The sequence below is a fragment of the Lithobates pipiens genome, unplaced genomic scaffold (genome assembly GCF_037356315.1).
Source record: "Lithobates pipiens isolate NorthernLeopardFrog02 unplaced genomic scaffold, aLitPip1_a1.2 Scaffold_16, whole genome shotgun sequence".
NCBI lineage: Eukaryota > Metazoa > Chordata > Amphibia > Anura > Ranidae > Lithobates > Lithobates pipiens.
The window spans coordinates 256,423,604-256,441,552 of NW_027507748.1; the positions used below are offsets into that span (position 1 = coordinate 256,423,604).

Here is a 17,949-nt window from a genome sequence, read left to right on the forward strand (position 1 = left end):
GTTTTGTCGTTTCATATCGTTTAGTAGCATGCGTCTCTTCTCTGGGACATTGAGTCCCTTTGCATTAAGGGTAACAATGTTAAGCACGTCCATGTTCATGTCAGGATGGATGGTATGGGAAGGGGGAAGAGAGGGAGGGGAAAAACTGAAGAGAGGAAGAGTGCAGTATCAGGGTGTGAAAATGAAAGGTTAAAGAAGTGGGGGATAGACTTTCCAGAAAATGGGTAGCGACTGAGAGGGAAAGACTCCCAGCCGATACTGTCCAGCGGAGCTGGATCACTAAAGTGCAGCCAATTGCCGCTTCAACGCCCACCAGGAGTGCCTGGATGAAAAGCGTCAACCTAATTGGGGGAACGATCAGTGCGGGCCGAGGGGGAGCTCCCGGAGCCTCGGGCCCTATGTGTATGGGTAGATGTGGGCAGTAAAGTGATGTCTGTATAGGCAGGACAATATGCGCAGAAGGATAGGGGTCATCCAGGATTCATGAGCACAAAACATGTCATACAACTAAACGAATTATAAAGTTGCACAGGTATCTACAAGGTAACTACACTGGCTGGAAACACATTACGCTAACTAAAGCAAAAAACCATATAACAGCTACAAACAAACATTCCCCCATGCATTTCCCCATATATAGCACTGCGACACATCCCCCCCCACGCCACTCGGGGGGCACCCACAGGTCCCGGAGAGAGGGAGATAGATAGAGGGGGGGCGGGAAGAGAGGAAGGCAGGGATGGAGGGAACAGAGGAGGGAGGAAAAAAACCCCACCCCAACAACCCCCACCCCACATCACAAAGTCCAGAGCCACCACCCAGCCTCCCCCCAACCGCTGTGCAGAACCCGTCACAGTAACCCACCCGGATCCCCAAATGTTCTGTTATGTCACCCCACTCCGAGCCTCCGCAGGAGCACAATAGTCTTGGGGTCCATGTGGATGGGTCGTGGAAGGCCCTGAGGGTGGGGGCCACCCAGGCCCACCGGGGGACCGAAAGCGTCTCCCCAGGGCGTTGCAAAAGTGACCCCGCCCTCTCCCAGGAAGGTGACACACATATGGAAGCGTCCAGGGACAGCACGGCACGTCTCCTCATGTCCCTAGCATGTCGCCAGGGACCAGGACAGCCACATGGCCGGGGATAATCCTGATTGGGGGGGGATGTAGAGCACAGGAAAATATTGTAGATGAGGGGTGAAAAAAATCAGCCAGTGTAGAACATAGTAGGTGCTGAGGGGAGCTGTTATGACTCACGTGACCTGGTCGCTGAAGCGGACGTAGTGCGGGATCGACCTCTGGACCTCTGGGAGCGAGCCGGTGGGGCGGCGCTGCCCGACGTTGGGCCCAAACGGCCTGCCGGGCGCGGGATCCTCACCAGCCAGTTTGGCACCTGGACTGGATCTGTGCCCAGGAAAGCAAAGAGGGGGGGGAGATCCGCCGGTGTGCGTAATGTAAAGGTTCCGCTATCCGTGCGGAAGATGACTGTCAGGGGGTAGCCCCATCTGTACGTGCAACCCTGGCGTCTTGCAGCTTCCATAGCCGGTTTCAGCATGGCGCGGCATTGTAGAGTGGCCCTGGAGAGATCCCGGAGTATCTGAATCTGTGCACCGTCAAAGTCAATGGCCCCGTGATCCCATGCCCTCTTCAGAAGCGCTTCCTTCTGTACGTATCTGTGTAAACGGCACAGAACATCACGAGGTCGTGCCGGATCGGTAGATCTGGGGCCCAGTGCCCGGTGAACTCGGTCAATTTCCAGGGAGGGAGGCGGGTCACTTAGGAGCCTGTGAAAGATAGCAGTGAGTCTCTGCCAGATCTTCTTGACCCGTAGCCTCTGGGATACCCCGCAGTCGCAAGTTATTGCGGCGACTGCGGTCCTCCATTTCCTCCAGATGGAGCTGCATCTCCTGCGCCACCACCGCCTGGGTATCCTGTGCGTGTTCCAGTGCTTACACCCTAGTCGCCAATGAAGTGAGCTGGGTTTTCCCTGAGGAGACTCGGTCTTCTATGGCATGCAGCTCAGTCCTCACCTCTTGTATATCCCTGTTATGTGCCTCCTCTATCCGCAGGATTAGGGTTTCGATGTCTGCCCTCGTAGGGAGGACCTCGATGTCCGCCCTCGTAGGCAGAGCACGTAGCATACTGCGGAGGTCGTCATCAAGGTTTCCCTGGTTTGAGGAAGAGCCTGCCATCTCAGATCTGAACACCGCCAGAGTCCCTGAAAGATAGTCTGATGCGGGTGTACCTGGGAGGTTCTGTGTCCCAGTGGGGGCTGTTTCCAATTGGGGTACCCGAGGCATATCGGCGGTGTCACCAGGTGAAGTGCACGGGTTTCCCCTGAAGAAACGTTGAATACCGGGCTGTGAAGGTCGATTGTGGGTACCGCAGGTTGCTGATCTTGTCCTGTAACTTTTGGGGGTGGTCATGCCGAGGTCACATCAGGTGAAGTTGCGTTGTGGCCCATATGGTCCGGGTCAGGCATGGGGTCCCCCCAGGGCTTGTCTTCACCCAGCCATCTTCAAGTCACAGCCCCCGGGGAGGGGAGCTGTCATGTTATGGTCCACAGGAATTCCTCTGGGTGCGCCCCCTCTCTGCCATACCCGGTCCCGGGCTGTTGTTGAGTGGCAGTCGGGTAGGTCTCTAGGCGGCCACAGGCCCATCGGTCACACTAATAGGCCAGAAGAGACGGCCAGGCAGTAAGGCCCCAGGGCTGAGATCTCCCCGATGCAGTGGGCCCAGGGCACAGAGTCACAAGCTGCAGCCTCTGTAGCCAGAAGTATCCAGTCCAGGGGCTGTGGTGACACCTCAGGACAGGGCCAGGGTCCGGAGAGATGATGGGGTGGGCCCAGATAGGCGGCTGCACTGCTGAAGTAGGCCAGACCGGCCACGGCAGCCTCCGGCGGGAATCCAGCCCCAGGAAACAGCGGGGATCCGCAGGCTCCACTAGGCCGGACCGGGCCGCAGCGTCCCTGGGACCTGAAGAGGCCCTCCTATGTTGCCTGGACAGTCCCCTGACAGGGTTGGGGTGAAGTAAAGGCCTCCTACCTCCAGATGGGTGGCATTGTCCCCGGGAGGCCTGGGAGTAGCAAGATGGCAGCGGCCGCGGGAGTACCGGTGCGGTCTCTCCCAGGTGTCATCAGCCGAATCCCCGGACAATAATTACTCTGGGCACTGCTGGGGAGCACGGACTATCATGCAGGCTGGTTTTTGTGTAGCTAGCCGCTGTGTAGGAGCCCTGATGGCGGCGGATAGGCACCGGTGCACTCAGAGCTCTCCAGAAAGACGTCTGCCGTCGTCCACGCCCAGACACGCCCCCCAGGCAGATGGATTTTGCCGTCGGAATGCCCGACCATGTGTACCGGACATCAGGCAGTGGTGGTGGCACAACACTGTAACCCCTCACAGATTCCGTTATTGAGTGCAGGAAGGAGCCCTGCTGTGAAATATTAGAGCAAATATTGTAATTACATGCCCCTGTTAAATAGGACCAGAAAAATTGGGCCTTAGGCGGTGGGGGTGGTGGTGGCACAACACTGTAAAGCCTCACAAATACTTTTGTTAAGCGCAAGAACAAGCCCTTGCTGGAACTGATCAGACCTCAGCAACATGTTGTCCAGGACCAGAAATTTGTAACCTCACAGGCTCTGGGCACGCATTGCACAAACCTTTCTGCAAGGCCTCCTGAAGATGTTTCATCCTCTGCTCCCTCTGCAAAGGCTGGATAAGTTCCACAACCTTACCCTTGTAATGTGGATCAAGAAGGGTTGCCTGCCAGTAATGATCCCTCTCCTTAATACCACAAATCCGAGGGTCCATTCGCAGCCTGTGAAGGATCAGGGAGGCCATGCAGCGAAGGTTTGCTGTGGCATTCGACTCTGAGTCCTCCGGGTCACTAAGGATGACATAATCCACAGCCACCTCCTCCCAGCCACGTACAAGTCCATGGGTTTCTGGTAACTGAAAACGATCCCTTGAAGGCTGCTGCTGATGCTGAGTGCCAGGCTCCACCTCCATGCTGACACAATCCTCATCCTCCTCCTCTTTCGGTGTGATTGGCGGGCCTGCAGGAATTCTCTCACGATAAAGGGGGCCTTGAGAGGTAAGGAAGTCCTCCTCTTCCTCCCTCTGTTCTGCCTCAAGTGCCCTGTCCATTATTCCACTAAGTGTGTGCTCCAACAGAAAGACAAGAGGGACAGTATCACTGATGCTTGCACTGTCACTACTCACCATCCTTGTGGCCTCCTCAAATGGTGACAGGACAGTGCATGCATCCTTGATAGTAGCCACTGGTGTGGCAAAAAAAAGCCAAGCTCCCATGACCCTTTTCTGGTGCCATACTCACACAGGTACTCATTGATGGCCCTCTGCTGCACATGCAGCCTCTGCAGCATTGCCAACGTTGAGATCCACCTGGTGGGCATGTCACAAATGAGGTGGTTCTTGGGCAGGTTGCATTCCTTTTGAAGGTCAGCCATCCGAGCATTGGCATTATATGACTGGCAGGAATGCCCACTTTCCTGGCCTGCCTCAGGAGATCCTGTAAGCCTGGGTACCTGCACAAGAAGTGCTGCACCACTTAATTAAGGACGTGAGCTAAACAGGGAAAATGGGTCAAGTATCCCTGTCGGAGGGCGGAGAGGACATTGGTACCATTGACGCAAACCACCATTCCTGGCTCAAGCGGGCATGGCGTCAACCACCTCTGAGTCTGCCCCTGCAGAGCTGACAGAATCTCTGCCCCAGTGTGGCTCCTGTCCCCTAAGCAGAGCTCAAACACCACATGGCATCTTTTTGCCAGAGTACTTGCGTAGCCCCTTGAATGCCTACGGAGCACCGCTGGTTCAGAGGAGAAAACTGCAGAGGAAGAGGCCGTAGAGGAAGAAGAGGAGGGAGTGGAGGAGAAAGATGTGACAGAATCACCAATACTAGCATTTTGGAGGCGTGGTGGCGGAACAAGCTCCAACAATACTGCACCCTGTCCTGAATCCTTCCCAGCTGCCATCAGACTTACCCAGTGCACCGTGAAATAAAGATAACGTCCCTGTCCATGCGTGCTGGACCATGAGTCAGTGGTAATAGGCACCTTACCACTGACTGCCCTGTCCAACGAGGCCAAGACATTGCCTTCCACATGCCGGTCGAGAGCTGGAATGGCTTTCCGTGAAAAGGAATGGCGTTTGGAAACCTGCCACTGAGGTACTGCACATTCCACAATTTCACAAGGGGCAGAGTCTACCAGCTGAAAAAGCAGCTGTTGGAGTGCTAGCAATTTAGCCAAGCTAGCATTCAGCCGCTGAGCATGTGGATGGCTGGGACCAAATTTATTTTAACGGTTTAGCAACTGGGGTAGGGAAATTTGCCTGCTATAATCGGATGTTGGTGTAGCGATAGCAGATTGCCCGCAAGTACTTGGCACACCTAATTCTACACCTTCATTCCTCTCAGTGAAGGTTTCTGAGATGACTGAAGGTATAGTGGGGGTGGAGATCCTAGCTAATGAGGAGCAAGCCTTGTTCTTTGGTGTGGGTCTTTTAAGTACTGTTGCCAATGGACTGCATGGAAGGTTGTCATATGTCTGGTCAAGCATGTGGTGCCTAAGCGGATGCTGTTTTGGCCACGCTTGATACGCTTCAGACATATGTTGCAAACAGCAACTGTGTAATCTGCAAAAAAGGCCCACACCAAAGAACTTTTCAAAATACGCAGGGAGTCAGCAGCGAGCTGCATATGTGGAGCTCTGCGGTGTGATGCAGTCGATTTGCTGCCCTTAAGCTGACTCCTGGAGGGCATCCTGCCTCGTTGGAGATTTGCCTCCTCCTCTCTTCTATCAAGCACCCACGTAGAGTCAGTGACCTCATCATCCCCTCCATCCTCATCACTGGAGCAAACCTGGCAGTATGCTGCAGCTGGGGGAACATGACTGCCAGTTTCTTGCCCTTCTTGGGAACCCCCTCTCTCTGGGCTCACGTTACTGCCTATTTTAAAGGCTTATATGCAAGTTATTGTCATAAAAAGTGTTTGGGGACCTCGGTCCTGCCCCAAGGTACACGTATCAATGCAAAAAAAAAACTGGATTTAGTACTTACCGGTAACTCCTTTTCCGGTGGTCTTCCAGGACAGCCCTTGAGAGATGGAGCTCCTCCCATCGACACAGGAAACACATTGCCACAGTTCAAAAGGCGGTCCCTGGTCAGTCCTTCACCAAGAACCGAAGGATGGAACTGAAAAACATATAAACCATAACAGGTAATAACATTAGTACATCACTATAATCAAATAAAGGGTGGGATCGTGCTGTCCTGGAAGACCACCGGAAAAGGAGTTACCGGTAAATACTAACTCCAGTTTTCCCAAGTGTTCTTCCAGGACAGCCCTTGAGAGGATCCCCAAGTACTTACCAGATTAGGGGGGGACCACAGCCTGGAGGACTTTCCTCCCAAAGGCCTGATCCTGACTAGACATTAGGTCCAGTCGGTAATGCCTTGTAAAGGTGGAAAAGCTTGACCATGTGGCTGCTTTACATACCTGCTCCGGGGTGGCACTAGCTCTTTCTGCCCAGGATGCAGACAACGCTCTTGTTGAGTGAGCTTTAACACCCTCAGGAGGATCTCTATTCAAGGCTTTATACCCCTCTGCTATAGCTAGTCTAATCCATCTAGCTATGGTTACTTTTGAAGCTTTTTGCCCCCTACACTGCCCGGAAAAAAGGGAGTCAGAGATTCTGAAAGGATTTGTCACTTTAAGATATTCTAGAATACACCTCCTCACATCCAATAAATGAAAACGTTCTTCTTTCTCATTTGCTGCATTTTGACAAAATGAGGGGAGGACAATATCTTGGGACCTATGAAAGCTAGAAGCTACTTTTGTTAAGAACCCAGGGTCTGTTTTTAGTATGACTCTGTCTGCTAGGATCTGTAGAAAAGGTTCCCTGATGGAAAGGGCTTGGATTTCACTGACCCTACGGGCTGAAGTGACTGCCACCAGGAGTACTGTCTTAAATGTAATAAGCCTTAGGGAGGCCTCTGAGATAGGCTCAAAGGGTGACCCCAAGAAAGCTTTTAGTACAACTGCTAAATCCCAGGATGGGACTTTGCTGACTCTAACCGGCTTACATCTAGCGATTGCTTTACAGAATCTAGCGACAAAAGGATTTTCCTGTAAGCGTTCATCTAGGTACACACTTAAGGCAGCTATCTGAACCTTAATAGTACTTAGGGTTAATCCTTTGTTTACACCTTCCTGTAAAAACTGTAGAATATTAGCCGTATTTATGTCACGGCTATTCAGCCAGCTATTAAATTTTTTCCAGACTTTTTTGTAAATAGCCCTCGTGACTGGTTTGCGACTCTGTAGTAAGGTCGCAATTACCTCATCTGTCAGGCCCTTACTCCTTAAGATTTCCTCCTCAGTAACCACGCTGAAAGCTTCAGTGTGGCCACCTGTGGATGATAAAGAGGTCCCTGCGACAGGAGGTCCTGTCTGCAGGGAAGCCTTAGAGGCGGACAGTCTGTTAATTGTAGCAACGTTGTGAACCATGGTCTCCTGGGCCAGAATGGTGCTACTAGAATCAAACAGGTTTTTTCCGTGAGGAATCTTGCTAGGACCCTCGGAATGAGATGAAGCGGGGGAAATGCATAAGCCAGACTGAAAGTCCATGGAGTTTGCAAGGCATCTACAGCCAGGGGCTGATCTCCTGGGTTTAGCAAGCAAAAATTGGGAACCTTTGCATTCTCTTTACTCGCAAAAAGGTCTACTTCTGGTTTTCCCCAGTGAGTTGTTATGAGATTGAATGCCTCTGGGTGTAAGGACCACTCTTGGTTCAAAACTTTTTGTCGACTCAAGAAGTCCGCCGTGCTGTTCAGCTCCCCTTTCAGGTGAACTGCAGAAATGGATTCCAGATTGGCTTCTGCCCACTGAAAAATGCGTCTGGCTACCAACATCAAACGAGGACTTCTGGTACCGCCTTGTTTGTTTATGTATGCTACAGTCGTCATATTGTCTGAACGGACTTGTAGATGGTGACCCTGTAGTGTGGGGTGAAAGGCTAAAACAGCTCTTAGGATCGCTGTTAGCTCCTTCCAATTGGAAGAGAAACATTTCTCTTCCGGGGTCCACTTGTCCTGGACCCAGCTTGAGCCGAGGTGGGCTCCCCAGCCCCAGCTGCTCGCATCCGTTGTCAGTGTTGAAGTGATAGGAAGGACCCAATGAACCCCTTTGTTTAGGTTCTCCCTGTCCTTCCACCACCAGAGGGAGCGTTTTATCTTTGAGGGGATCGATACCTCCTCCTCCAGATCTCTGCCCTTTAATTGTTCCAACAGAAATCCCTGAAGGTCTCTTTGGTGGAACCTGGCCCATTGTACGGCTGGAATGGCTGCCGTCATAAGACCTAAGACCGACATTACTTCCCTCACCGTACATTTGGGGCTGCATTGAAGAAAAGATGTTCTCTGCCACAGATTCAAAATCTTTTCTTCCGGCAGTATAATTTTCTGATCTACAGACTTGATCCAGTAACCCAAATACAGGATCTCCTGTGTTGGGGTTGTCTTGGATTTCTCCTGACTGACAATCCACCCTAATCGACTTAGGCTGAGTTGAGTCAACTCCAGATCCTGAGAAAGACGACTCTCCGAGTGTGCTGTTAGGAGCAGGTCGTCTAGGGAATAATTGAGACTGATTGAAGCCTCAGTGGAACTAAAGCCTCTCCGAGAACCTTGGAAAAGATTCTCGGGGAGGATGACAGACCGAAGGGGAGCGCTCTGCACTGAAAGTGGTAAACTTTTGTGTCTATCTGCACTGCCATCCGAAGGAATTTCTGGCATTCCTCCCTTATTGGAATATGCAGATAAGCATCCCTTAGATCCAGGGTGGCCATAAATATCTCTTTCTGGAGAAGGTTCTTTATGGAATAAATGGACTCCATCCGAAATCTCTTGTAACGGATGGAGCGATTCAGTGGTCGGAGGTTCATAATTAGTCTGAACCTCCCTGAAGGCTTTTTTACCACGAAAATGTGCGAGTAAAAACCGTCTCCTTGTTCCTGAATAGGGACTGGTGTCAATACCTCTTGATCCACCATTTCCCCTATCAGTAAAGGTAAGGCCCTGGCCTTTTCTGAGTGACTTGGGAGCTTTGTCACCAAAAACTTTGAAGGAGGGCTGCTGTGGAATTCCAGCGCATGACCCCTTTTTATTATATTTAAGACAAACTCGTTCGAGGTTGTCTCTTCCCATTGTGGAAGAAATTTGCTTAATCTTCCTCCCACAGGAACCCTGACGTCACTGGGGTTTGGGATCCTGATTGGGGCGGCTAAACAGTATGCCCCCTTTCCCTTTATGTCCCGACCAATGTTTTTTGGGGGTTGAACTCTTCTCTGATTTAGAGGGTTCCTTAATGGGACGAAAAAATTTTCTTTGGAAATTTTTCTTTTTTGCGGGAAAGGTTTTCTTTTTATCCGTCGTCCTTTCTAAGGCGGAATCTAATTCAGGCCTGAAGACTAAGTCTCCTGTAAAAGAGACGCTCCACAGGCGGGTTTTAGACGCCGTGTCTCCCCCCCAAGTTTTCATCCATACTGACCTCCTTGCTGCCACTGAAAGTGCTGCTGACTTAGCCGTAAATTTTACGGAGTCCGTGGAGGCGTCAGAGATGAAACTGGTGGCCTTAAAAAGCACAGGGAAGGATTTCAGAAGCTCCCCCCTAGGAGTGCCTGCTTTTAAATGTTCCTGTAGTTGCGACAACCAGAACTCCAGGTTTCTAGCTACACAAGAAGTGGCTAGAGCTGGTTTTAAGCCTGCCATAGAGGCATCCCAGGCCCTCTTTAAGACAATGTCTGTTCTCCTGTCCATGGGATCTTTCAGGTGGCCCATATCCTCAAAGGCCAGATCAGCCTGCTTTGAGACTTTGGGCAGAGGGGTGTCTAGTTTAGGATTTTTATTCCAGACCGCCTCTGGGCTCTCATCAAAAGGGAACCTTCTCTTAAGGGATTTAGGAAAGAAAACCTTTTTATCTGGTTCAGACCACTCCTTAAGGACAAGGTCAGAAAGCACCTTATGTATAGGGAAAACCCTTGCTTTCTTTTTCCCCAGAGCCTCATACATTTGATCATGTCTGGATAACTGAGTTTCTTCCTCCTCAATTTCCAGTGTATCATAGATAGCACCCATTAGCTCATCAACTTCCTCAAGAGACAATCTATACTTTGAGGCTTTAGATGTTGCTTGCTCCTCTTCCTGATCAGAGTCTGTGTCAGAGGAATCGGGGCTAATCAACGTGGGGCTAGGCTCCCTGACCATACGGGCTCCCCTGAGCTGGGTGTTGTAAGGCATGGTGAGGAGGAGATTGCAGTTGTTTTACTCGTGGAGGCAGCTGACCCTACGTCAGTGATTAACTCCCGGAGGGATTTAAAGGTCGACGCCATTTCCTCTTTAACCACTTCCCGACCAGCGCACGACGATGTACGTCGACAGAATGGCACAGGCAGGCATATTGGCGTACATGTACGTCCAATATTCGATGCCGCCCTGCCATCGGGAGCGCGCCGCCGGCGGCGCGCTCCCGCGCTGGTCGGGCCCACGTGAGTCCGGTCGCGGGACCCGCGGACTCGATCGCCGCGGGCATCCCCGCGATCGTCTCACGGAGCGGCCGAATGGAGGAAATGCTGTATAAACAACATTTTTCCATTCTGCCTAGCAACTAGTGACGCTGATCTCTGCTCCATATGATTGGAGCAGAGATCAGTGTACACTAAATGAAAGCCCAACCCCCCCACAGTTAGTAACACACCCCTAGGAACACTTAACCCCTACACTGCCACCCACTGGTTAACCCTTTCACTGCCAGTGTCATTTACACAGGAATCACTGCATTTATATAGCAGTGATTACTGTATAAATGACAATGGTCCCAAAAATGTGTCAAAAATGTCCGATGGGTCCCCGACAATGTCGCAGTCACAATAAAAATCGCAGATCGCCGCCATTACTAGTAAAAAAAAAAAATAATAAAAAATTATTAATAAAAATGCTATAAAACTATCCCTATTTTGTAAACGCTATAACTTTTGCGCAAACCAATCAATAATCGCTTATTGCAATTTTTTTTACCAAAAATATGTAGAAGAATACGTATCGGCCTAAATTGAGGGAAAAAAATGTTTTTTTATATATTTTTGGGGGATATTTATTATAACAAAAAGTAAAAAATAATGCGTTTTTTTCAAAATTGTCGCTCTATTTTTGTTTATAGCGCAAAAAATAAAAACCGCAGGGGTGATCAAATACCACCAAAAGAAAGCTCTATTTGTGGGAAAAAAAGGACGTCAATTTTGTTTGTGAGCCACGTCGCACGACCGCGCAATTGTCAGTTAAAGCGACGCAGTGCCGAATCCCAAAAAGTGGTCTGGTCTTTGACCAGCAAATTGGTCCGGTCTGAAAGTGGTTAAAGGAGCCCAAAAATTTTGCTAAGGGGGAATCTGCCTCAGATTTAAGCAAGCTTGCAATGCATTGCTTGCATAGGGCTTTGTTAGAGCCAGAGGACAACCTATTCCCACAATTAGGGCACTTTTTGCGGCCTGCCTTGTCTTCCTTTGGTAGCTCTTTAGCCTGAAAATAAGAAGACAAAGAATTTTTTAGCGTCAGCTCCATGTCCCTCCTTAGAATCGCCCAACTGCATACATCCTTAAAGCGGAGGTCCACCCTAAAATGGACCTCCGCTCATCGGAATCCCCCCCCCCTCCGGCGCCACAATTGACACCTTTCAGGGGGGAGGGGGGTGCAGTTACCTGGATAATCCAGGTAACTGCACCCACTTCCGGGATAGCTGTCTGCGGAAAGGGGCGTAGATTACGCCCCTTTCCGCAACTGCCCGCCCCTTTGCGCAAGTGCCCCGCTGCCTACTGGGAAACACACAGTTCCCAGAGGCAGCGGGGACCGTCCGGATTGCGCCGCGCGGCTCGCGCATGCGCAGTAGGGAACGGGGAAATGAAGCCGAAAGGCTCCATTTCCTGATTCCCATACCCAAGATGGCGGCGGCAGGACCCGACAGACGACCTAGCGATCGGCTTCGGGTGCCGACATCGCGGGCGCGCTGGACAGGTAAGTGTCACTATTTTAAAAGTCAGCAGCTGCAGTATTTGTAGCTGCTGGCTTTTAAAAAAAAAAAAAACCGCGGAGTCCCGGTGGACTCCCGCTTTAACTGTGAGTTAATCACCACCGTGGGGCACTACAGAACCCAGCCTACAAACACCACCACTCCACCAGAGTAATAGCATGCCCAGCAGCCTACCTGGGATTGGCTGGTGCCTGTCTCCGCCGGAGTGTCCTGGGGAATAGCCTCCATGGTCCCCCTCTGCCGCTCCGGATCCCGCCGCTAGTCCGGTATTGCTGGACGCTGGTCGGGACTGTACAGGAACAGCGCTGGCTCTCCCTCTCCTCCTTGTACCCTAGAGACCCGGAACCAGAAGTCTCGGCACACAGTGATGACGCGGTTCCGCCGGAAATGACGCTCAGCGTCTCCGACCCCACCGCAACAAGGAGCAGAGATGGAAGGTTCCACTCACCGCTCCTGGGGGAAACCGGCGTCATTCTGCCCCTGGCCACCTCGGCACTGGAAGGAGGAGGGTTACGGGTCTGCTCCGATTCAGCTGGACGGTACCCGAGCCACAAGAAAAAAGGTATGGACCCAACTGCAGCCAAAAAACAGGACCCGGTCCCTTATGGCTTACAGGTTCTCAGGCAGCCCCTGAGAGGGGCCTCCAGGTTCCTGGCAACATGTTCCTCCGACGGAGGAAACACAAATGACTGACCAGGTACCTGAGGGACCGCCTTTTGAACTGTGGCAATGTGTTTCCTGTGTCGATGGGAGGAGCTCCATCTCTCAAGGGCTGTTCTGGAAGAACACTTGGGAAAAAAAGTTTTAAAAACTGCAATTTTTTCAGGAGCAGTGATTTCAACAATGCTTAAAGTGAAAAAATAAAAGTGAAATATTTCTTTAAATTTCCTACCTGAGGGTGTCTATAGTATGCCTGTAAAGTGGTGCATGTTTCTCGTGTTTAGAACAGTCCAAGAGCAAAATTACATTTTTAAAAGAAAAAAGTCATTTAAAAGTACTCGCGGCTATAATGAATTGTCGGTCCCGGAAATACACATAAAAGTAATTGAGAAAAAAGGCATGGGATTCCCCCACAGTCCATTACCAGGCCCTTTGGGTCTGTATGAATATTAAGGGGAACCTTAACCACTTAATCTCCGGACCATTTGGCTGACCAAAGACCAGGCCACTTTTTGCGATTCTGGACTTTGTCGCTTTAACTGACAATTGCGCGGTCGCGCGATGTGGCTCCCAAACAAAATTCCGTCCTTTTTTCCCACAAATAGAGCTTTCTTTTGGTGGTATTTGATCACCTCTGCGGTTTTTATTTTTTGTGCTATAAACAAAAAAGAGCGCCAATTTTGAAAAAAACGCATTATTTTAAATTTTTTGCTATAATACATATCCCTCAAAAATATATAAAAAAAATGTTTTTCCGCAGTTTAGGCCGATACGTATTCTTCTACATATTTTTGGTAAAATAAAATCGCAATAAGCATTTGATTGGTTTGCGCAAAAGTTATAGCGTCTACAAAATAGGGGATAAATTTATGGCATTTTTATTCATATTTTTTTTTTACTAGTAATGGCGGCAATCAGCGATTTTTATCATGACAGCGACATTATGGCGGACACCTCGGACAATTTTGGCACATTTTTGCGACCATTGGCATTGATTACTGTAAAAATGTCACTGGTAGTGAAGGGGTTAATACTAGGGGGCAGGGGAGGGGTTAATATGCATCCTATTTTGTGTTCTAACTGAAGAGGGGATGGGACTGTGCAGGGAAAATAACAGGTCGCTATCCATACGCTGTATGGACAGACGATCTGTCAGTTCCCTGCTCAGAGAACCGGAAACTGTGTGTTTACACACACAGCTCCCGCTTCTCCGTGTGCCCTGAGCGATCGCGGGAGCTCAGAGGGGATCGAGACTGCCGGGCACTCGCATCGGCTTGGGGAGCGAGCAGGGGCACGTGTCTCTGGCGGCGTGCACGCTCCCTAGTGGCTGTTTATGTTACGTAACATAATGGCGATTCGCACAGCCGAGCCATGCTGCGGCTGGTCGTCATGCGGTTAATAAACCAAAATTAACCAAATTTTTTTTTTAAATGGCGTGGGGGTCCCCCTTTAAGTCTAGTATGGATTTTAAGGGGGACCCTGTGCCAAAATTAAAAAAAAATGGCTTGGGGGTCCCCCCTAAAATCTATACCAGACCCTTATCCAAGCACGCAACCTGGCAGGCCGCAGGAAAAGAGGGGGGGGTAAGAGAGAGGCCCCCCTCCTGAACCATACCAGGCCACATGCCCTCAACATGGGGAGGGTGCTTTGGGGTAGCACCCCCCCAACGCACCTTGTCCCCATGTTGAGGAGGCAAGGGCCTCATCCCCACAACCCTTGCCCGATGGTTGTGGGAGTCTGCGAGCGGAGGGGCTTATTGGAATCCGGAAGCCCCCTTTAACAAGGAGACCCCCAGATCCCGGCCTCCCCCCCTGTGTGAAATGGTAACAGGGGTACAAATTTACCCTACCATTTCACCAAAAAAGTGTGAAAATGGTAAAAACGACAATACACACCTTGGGACAAGTCCTTTATTAATAAAAAAAAAAGTGTCCTACAAAGTCCATTCATCTTCTTCTTCTCTCGCTCTGACGGACCAAAAAAGAAAAAAAAGCCGCACACCACCACCAATCTGCCTCCATGGGAGGCATCCGCCGTAATGACCGGCCTCTCAGGTGACAGTTCTTTTATAACTGAGGGCAGGGCCACACGATGACATTGCCGGGTGTCCCCACCCCCCTGATGCATAGGGACATCCCTATGGCTTCCCTGTAGCGTCAGAGGGGGTGGGGCCACCCAGTGACGTAACCAAGTGACCCGCCCCCTCTGATGCTACAGGGAAGCCATAGAGATGTCTCCATGTGTCAGAGGGGGCGGGGTCACCCAGCGATGTCACCGTGTGGCCCCATCCTCAGTTATAAAAGAATCGTCACCTGAGAGGCCGGTCATTATGGAGGGTGCTTCCCATGGAGGCAGATCGGGGGCGGCGTGTGTTTATTTAATTTTTTTACTTTCAGTCCTTCGGAGCAAGAGAAGTAGGTGAATGGACTTTGTGGGATACCTTTATTTAATTTTTTTTAATAAAAGACTTGTCCCAAGGCGTGTATTGTCGTTTTTACCATTTTCACACTTTTTTGGTGAAATGATAGGGGTGCATTTGTACCCCGTTACCATTTCACACAGGGGGGGAGGCTGGGATCTGGGAGTCCCATTGTTAAAGGAGGCTTCCAGATTCCGATAAGCCCCTCGCCCACAGAACCCCAAACCATCGGGCAAGGGTTGTGGGGATGAGGCCCTTGTCCCCATCAACATGGGGACAAGGTGCTTTGGGGGTACTGCTACCCCAAAGCACCCTCCCCATGTTGAGGGCATGTGGCCTGGTTCAGGAGGGGGGCGCTCTCTCATCCCCCCTCTTTTCCTGTGGCCTGCCAGGTTGCATGCTCGGATAAGGGTCTGGTATGGATTTTGAGGGGGACTCCCACGACATTTTTTAAAAATGCATTCAGTTTTCGATGGGCGGGTGAACAGCAAATGTTCAAGTCGAACTCTTGTTCGAGTCAAACTCATGTTCGACCTGAACAGAAAGTTCATCCCTAATTGCCATCACCGCTCTCAATGAGGGGGCCATGTCTCCAAGAAGCAGTAACATATCATTGGCATATAACATCTTTTCATGTATTGTACCATAAGCATCCTAATCTTTCATTTCTAATTTTTACCATGTGTCCATATTGCAGACTTTGTCACTTCAAGAACTTCAGGAAGATTTTGATGGAGCCCCTTCCACTGACTCCAACAACAACAACACAGTGAATGGGACAAACAGTGCAATTAGTTACATAGCATCTAACACCCTAACTGTGAGTTCTCAAATCACAACTCCTATTCCAAATGGCATGTCAGCCCCAGCTAAAGCAGAAGATCCTATCTTGACGGCTCCTCCGATTGTCAACTTCCATACGATCATTATTGACATGAGCGCTGTGTGTTTTGTTGACCTAATGGGGATTAAAGCATTAGGAAAGGTAATACAATTACTATTTTTTATTATTATCTGATGCATTTTCTAATTTCAGAGGAAAACACACTTATAGGTTTGCACATATAAATATTTTAAAAACATATAAATTGTTAAACAATGTACAATTTTTAGAAAAACTGAAACCACATTAAGAGACTCTTTAAAAAATAATTTTTTAACATGTATATTTGCATGCTATCAGCTGAATTTAAAGCAGCATTTCACTCGAAGTCCTGCTGGTACACTCCCTCCCTCAAGCCTGAAACTGAGCTTGTGTAGTGGGGAGCTGTTTGTGGCATCCATTGCCAGCTCCTGTACTCAATATGGAGGCGCTGGGGACCCGCCGCAGTAAGAAGATCTGCCTGTGGGAAGACAGAGCTGGACTCCAGCCACTAGTAACACCTGACTTCAGTATTTGTAGCTACTGACTTTACAAAAAAGCCATGCTTACTACATTAGCAGTCAGTACTTTCTGTTACTGTACAATGACTGAGACAGAAGAAGTTTATGCACCTGATTTTACTAAAGCTTATGAAGGTACTTTGGTGCATTCAATCATATGAAGACAACTAAATCATATCCCTCAATATTTACCATGTGCCAGCAATGTGAATGGGTGTAGCGTACATGGATCATGTCTGACCCAGGGGCGGATCCAGAGTCTAGTCTCGGGAGGGGCACTGCCAGAAAATAAGGATGCTTTCACACTGGGGTGGGCGGGCGACGGTGGTAAAGGCCGCTAACGGGACAGTTTTATCTAATTTATTTCTACTGAGACACACAGCCGCTATATCCCAATATGATATGTTGGTGCGGGTCCTTGAATAAACCCTGCATGCATTCTGGGATCCGCATGCATGACATACTGGGATATAGCGGCTGTGTGTCTCAGTATAAATAAATGGGATGCATGTAACACTTTATGCATCCCCAAGCCAGTAAAAGACAGCCCTGCATGTCAGACGCATGTCTGCCTGTGTGAATGAAGCATAAAGATACAGATTTCTGTCATTCTATATCATCATTATCATCATGATAATCACACAATACAGGTGCTGTGGCTCAACGCACCTGTGCTGTGTGATTATCATGATGATAATGATGATGATTGGTAATTGTAATATGACACATGGAGGGGGGTTAATGTACTCACTGATGTATTACTGACCAGTGGCAATTAACCCCTTTGTGCTGCATTAGTGGCACTAGTGGCAGTGTTTATAAACCCCCTTCATGCTGTAGCATAAAAGGGGTTAATTAACATTGATGGTGCCACTGTCATTAATGCAGCACAAAGGGGTTAATTGTCACTGATCACAAATACATGAGTGAGTAAATTAACGTCCTCCATGTGCCATATTACAATTACCAGTGTACATTATTTCACCCCCCCCCCCCACCTCCAAAGAATTCACCACTTCACCTGTAAGACAAGGTGTTAACTAATTAACATAGCAATGCCTGCCGTAGCTCATTAACATAACAATGCCCACTGTAGCTCTTTAACACAACACTGCCTTAGCTAAGTAAGTGATCACTCACTTGCAGTGCACTGAGCTGGCTACAGTCCATCTTGTCTTCAATCCTGCGCGCCTCTGAATCGTGACGTCACACCAGCCGGGACTAGGAAGCTCCTGTCGGGTGGAGATCACTCCGCCTGACAGGGAAGTGAAGTGACACTTGTGCCGCTCTGCTGCAACTCTGCCAGCATGTAGCAGCAGCCCGTGTCACATCAATTACAGACCCCCATAGTGACCCACTGGCCCCCTCTAAATGAACTGA

General features: G+C 49.7%; 1 protein-coding gene across 5 annotated transcripts in view; it reads left to right on the forward strand.

Moving 5' to 3' along the window:
• The window catches only part of SLC26A9 (solute carrier family 26 member 9), a 753,885-nt gene that overhangs the window by 678,752 nt on the left and 57,184 nt on the right, over positions 1 to 17,949 (forward strand). For all 5 annotated transcript variants that reach the window (XM_077481318.1, XM_077481322.1, XM_077481323.1 and 2 more), the window contains one exon: positions 15,884 to 16,171. In XM_077481318.1, the coding sequence (XP_077337444.1) occupies positions 15,884 to 16,171 (288 nt within the window). The remainder of the gene's footprint in view (positions 1 to 15,883; positions 16,172 to 17,949) is intronic.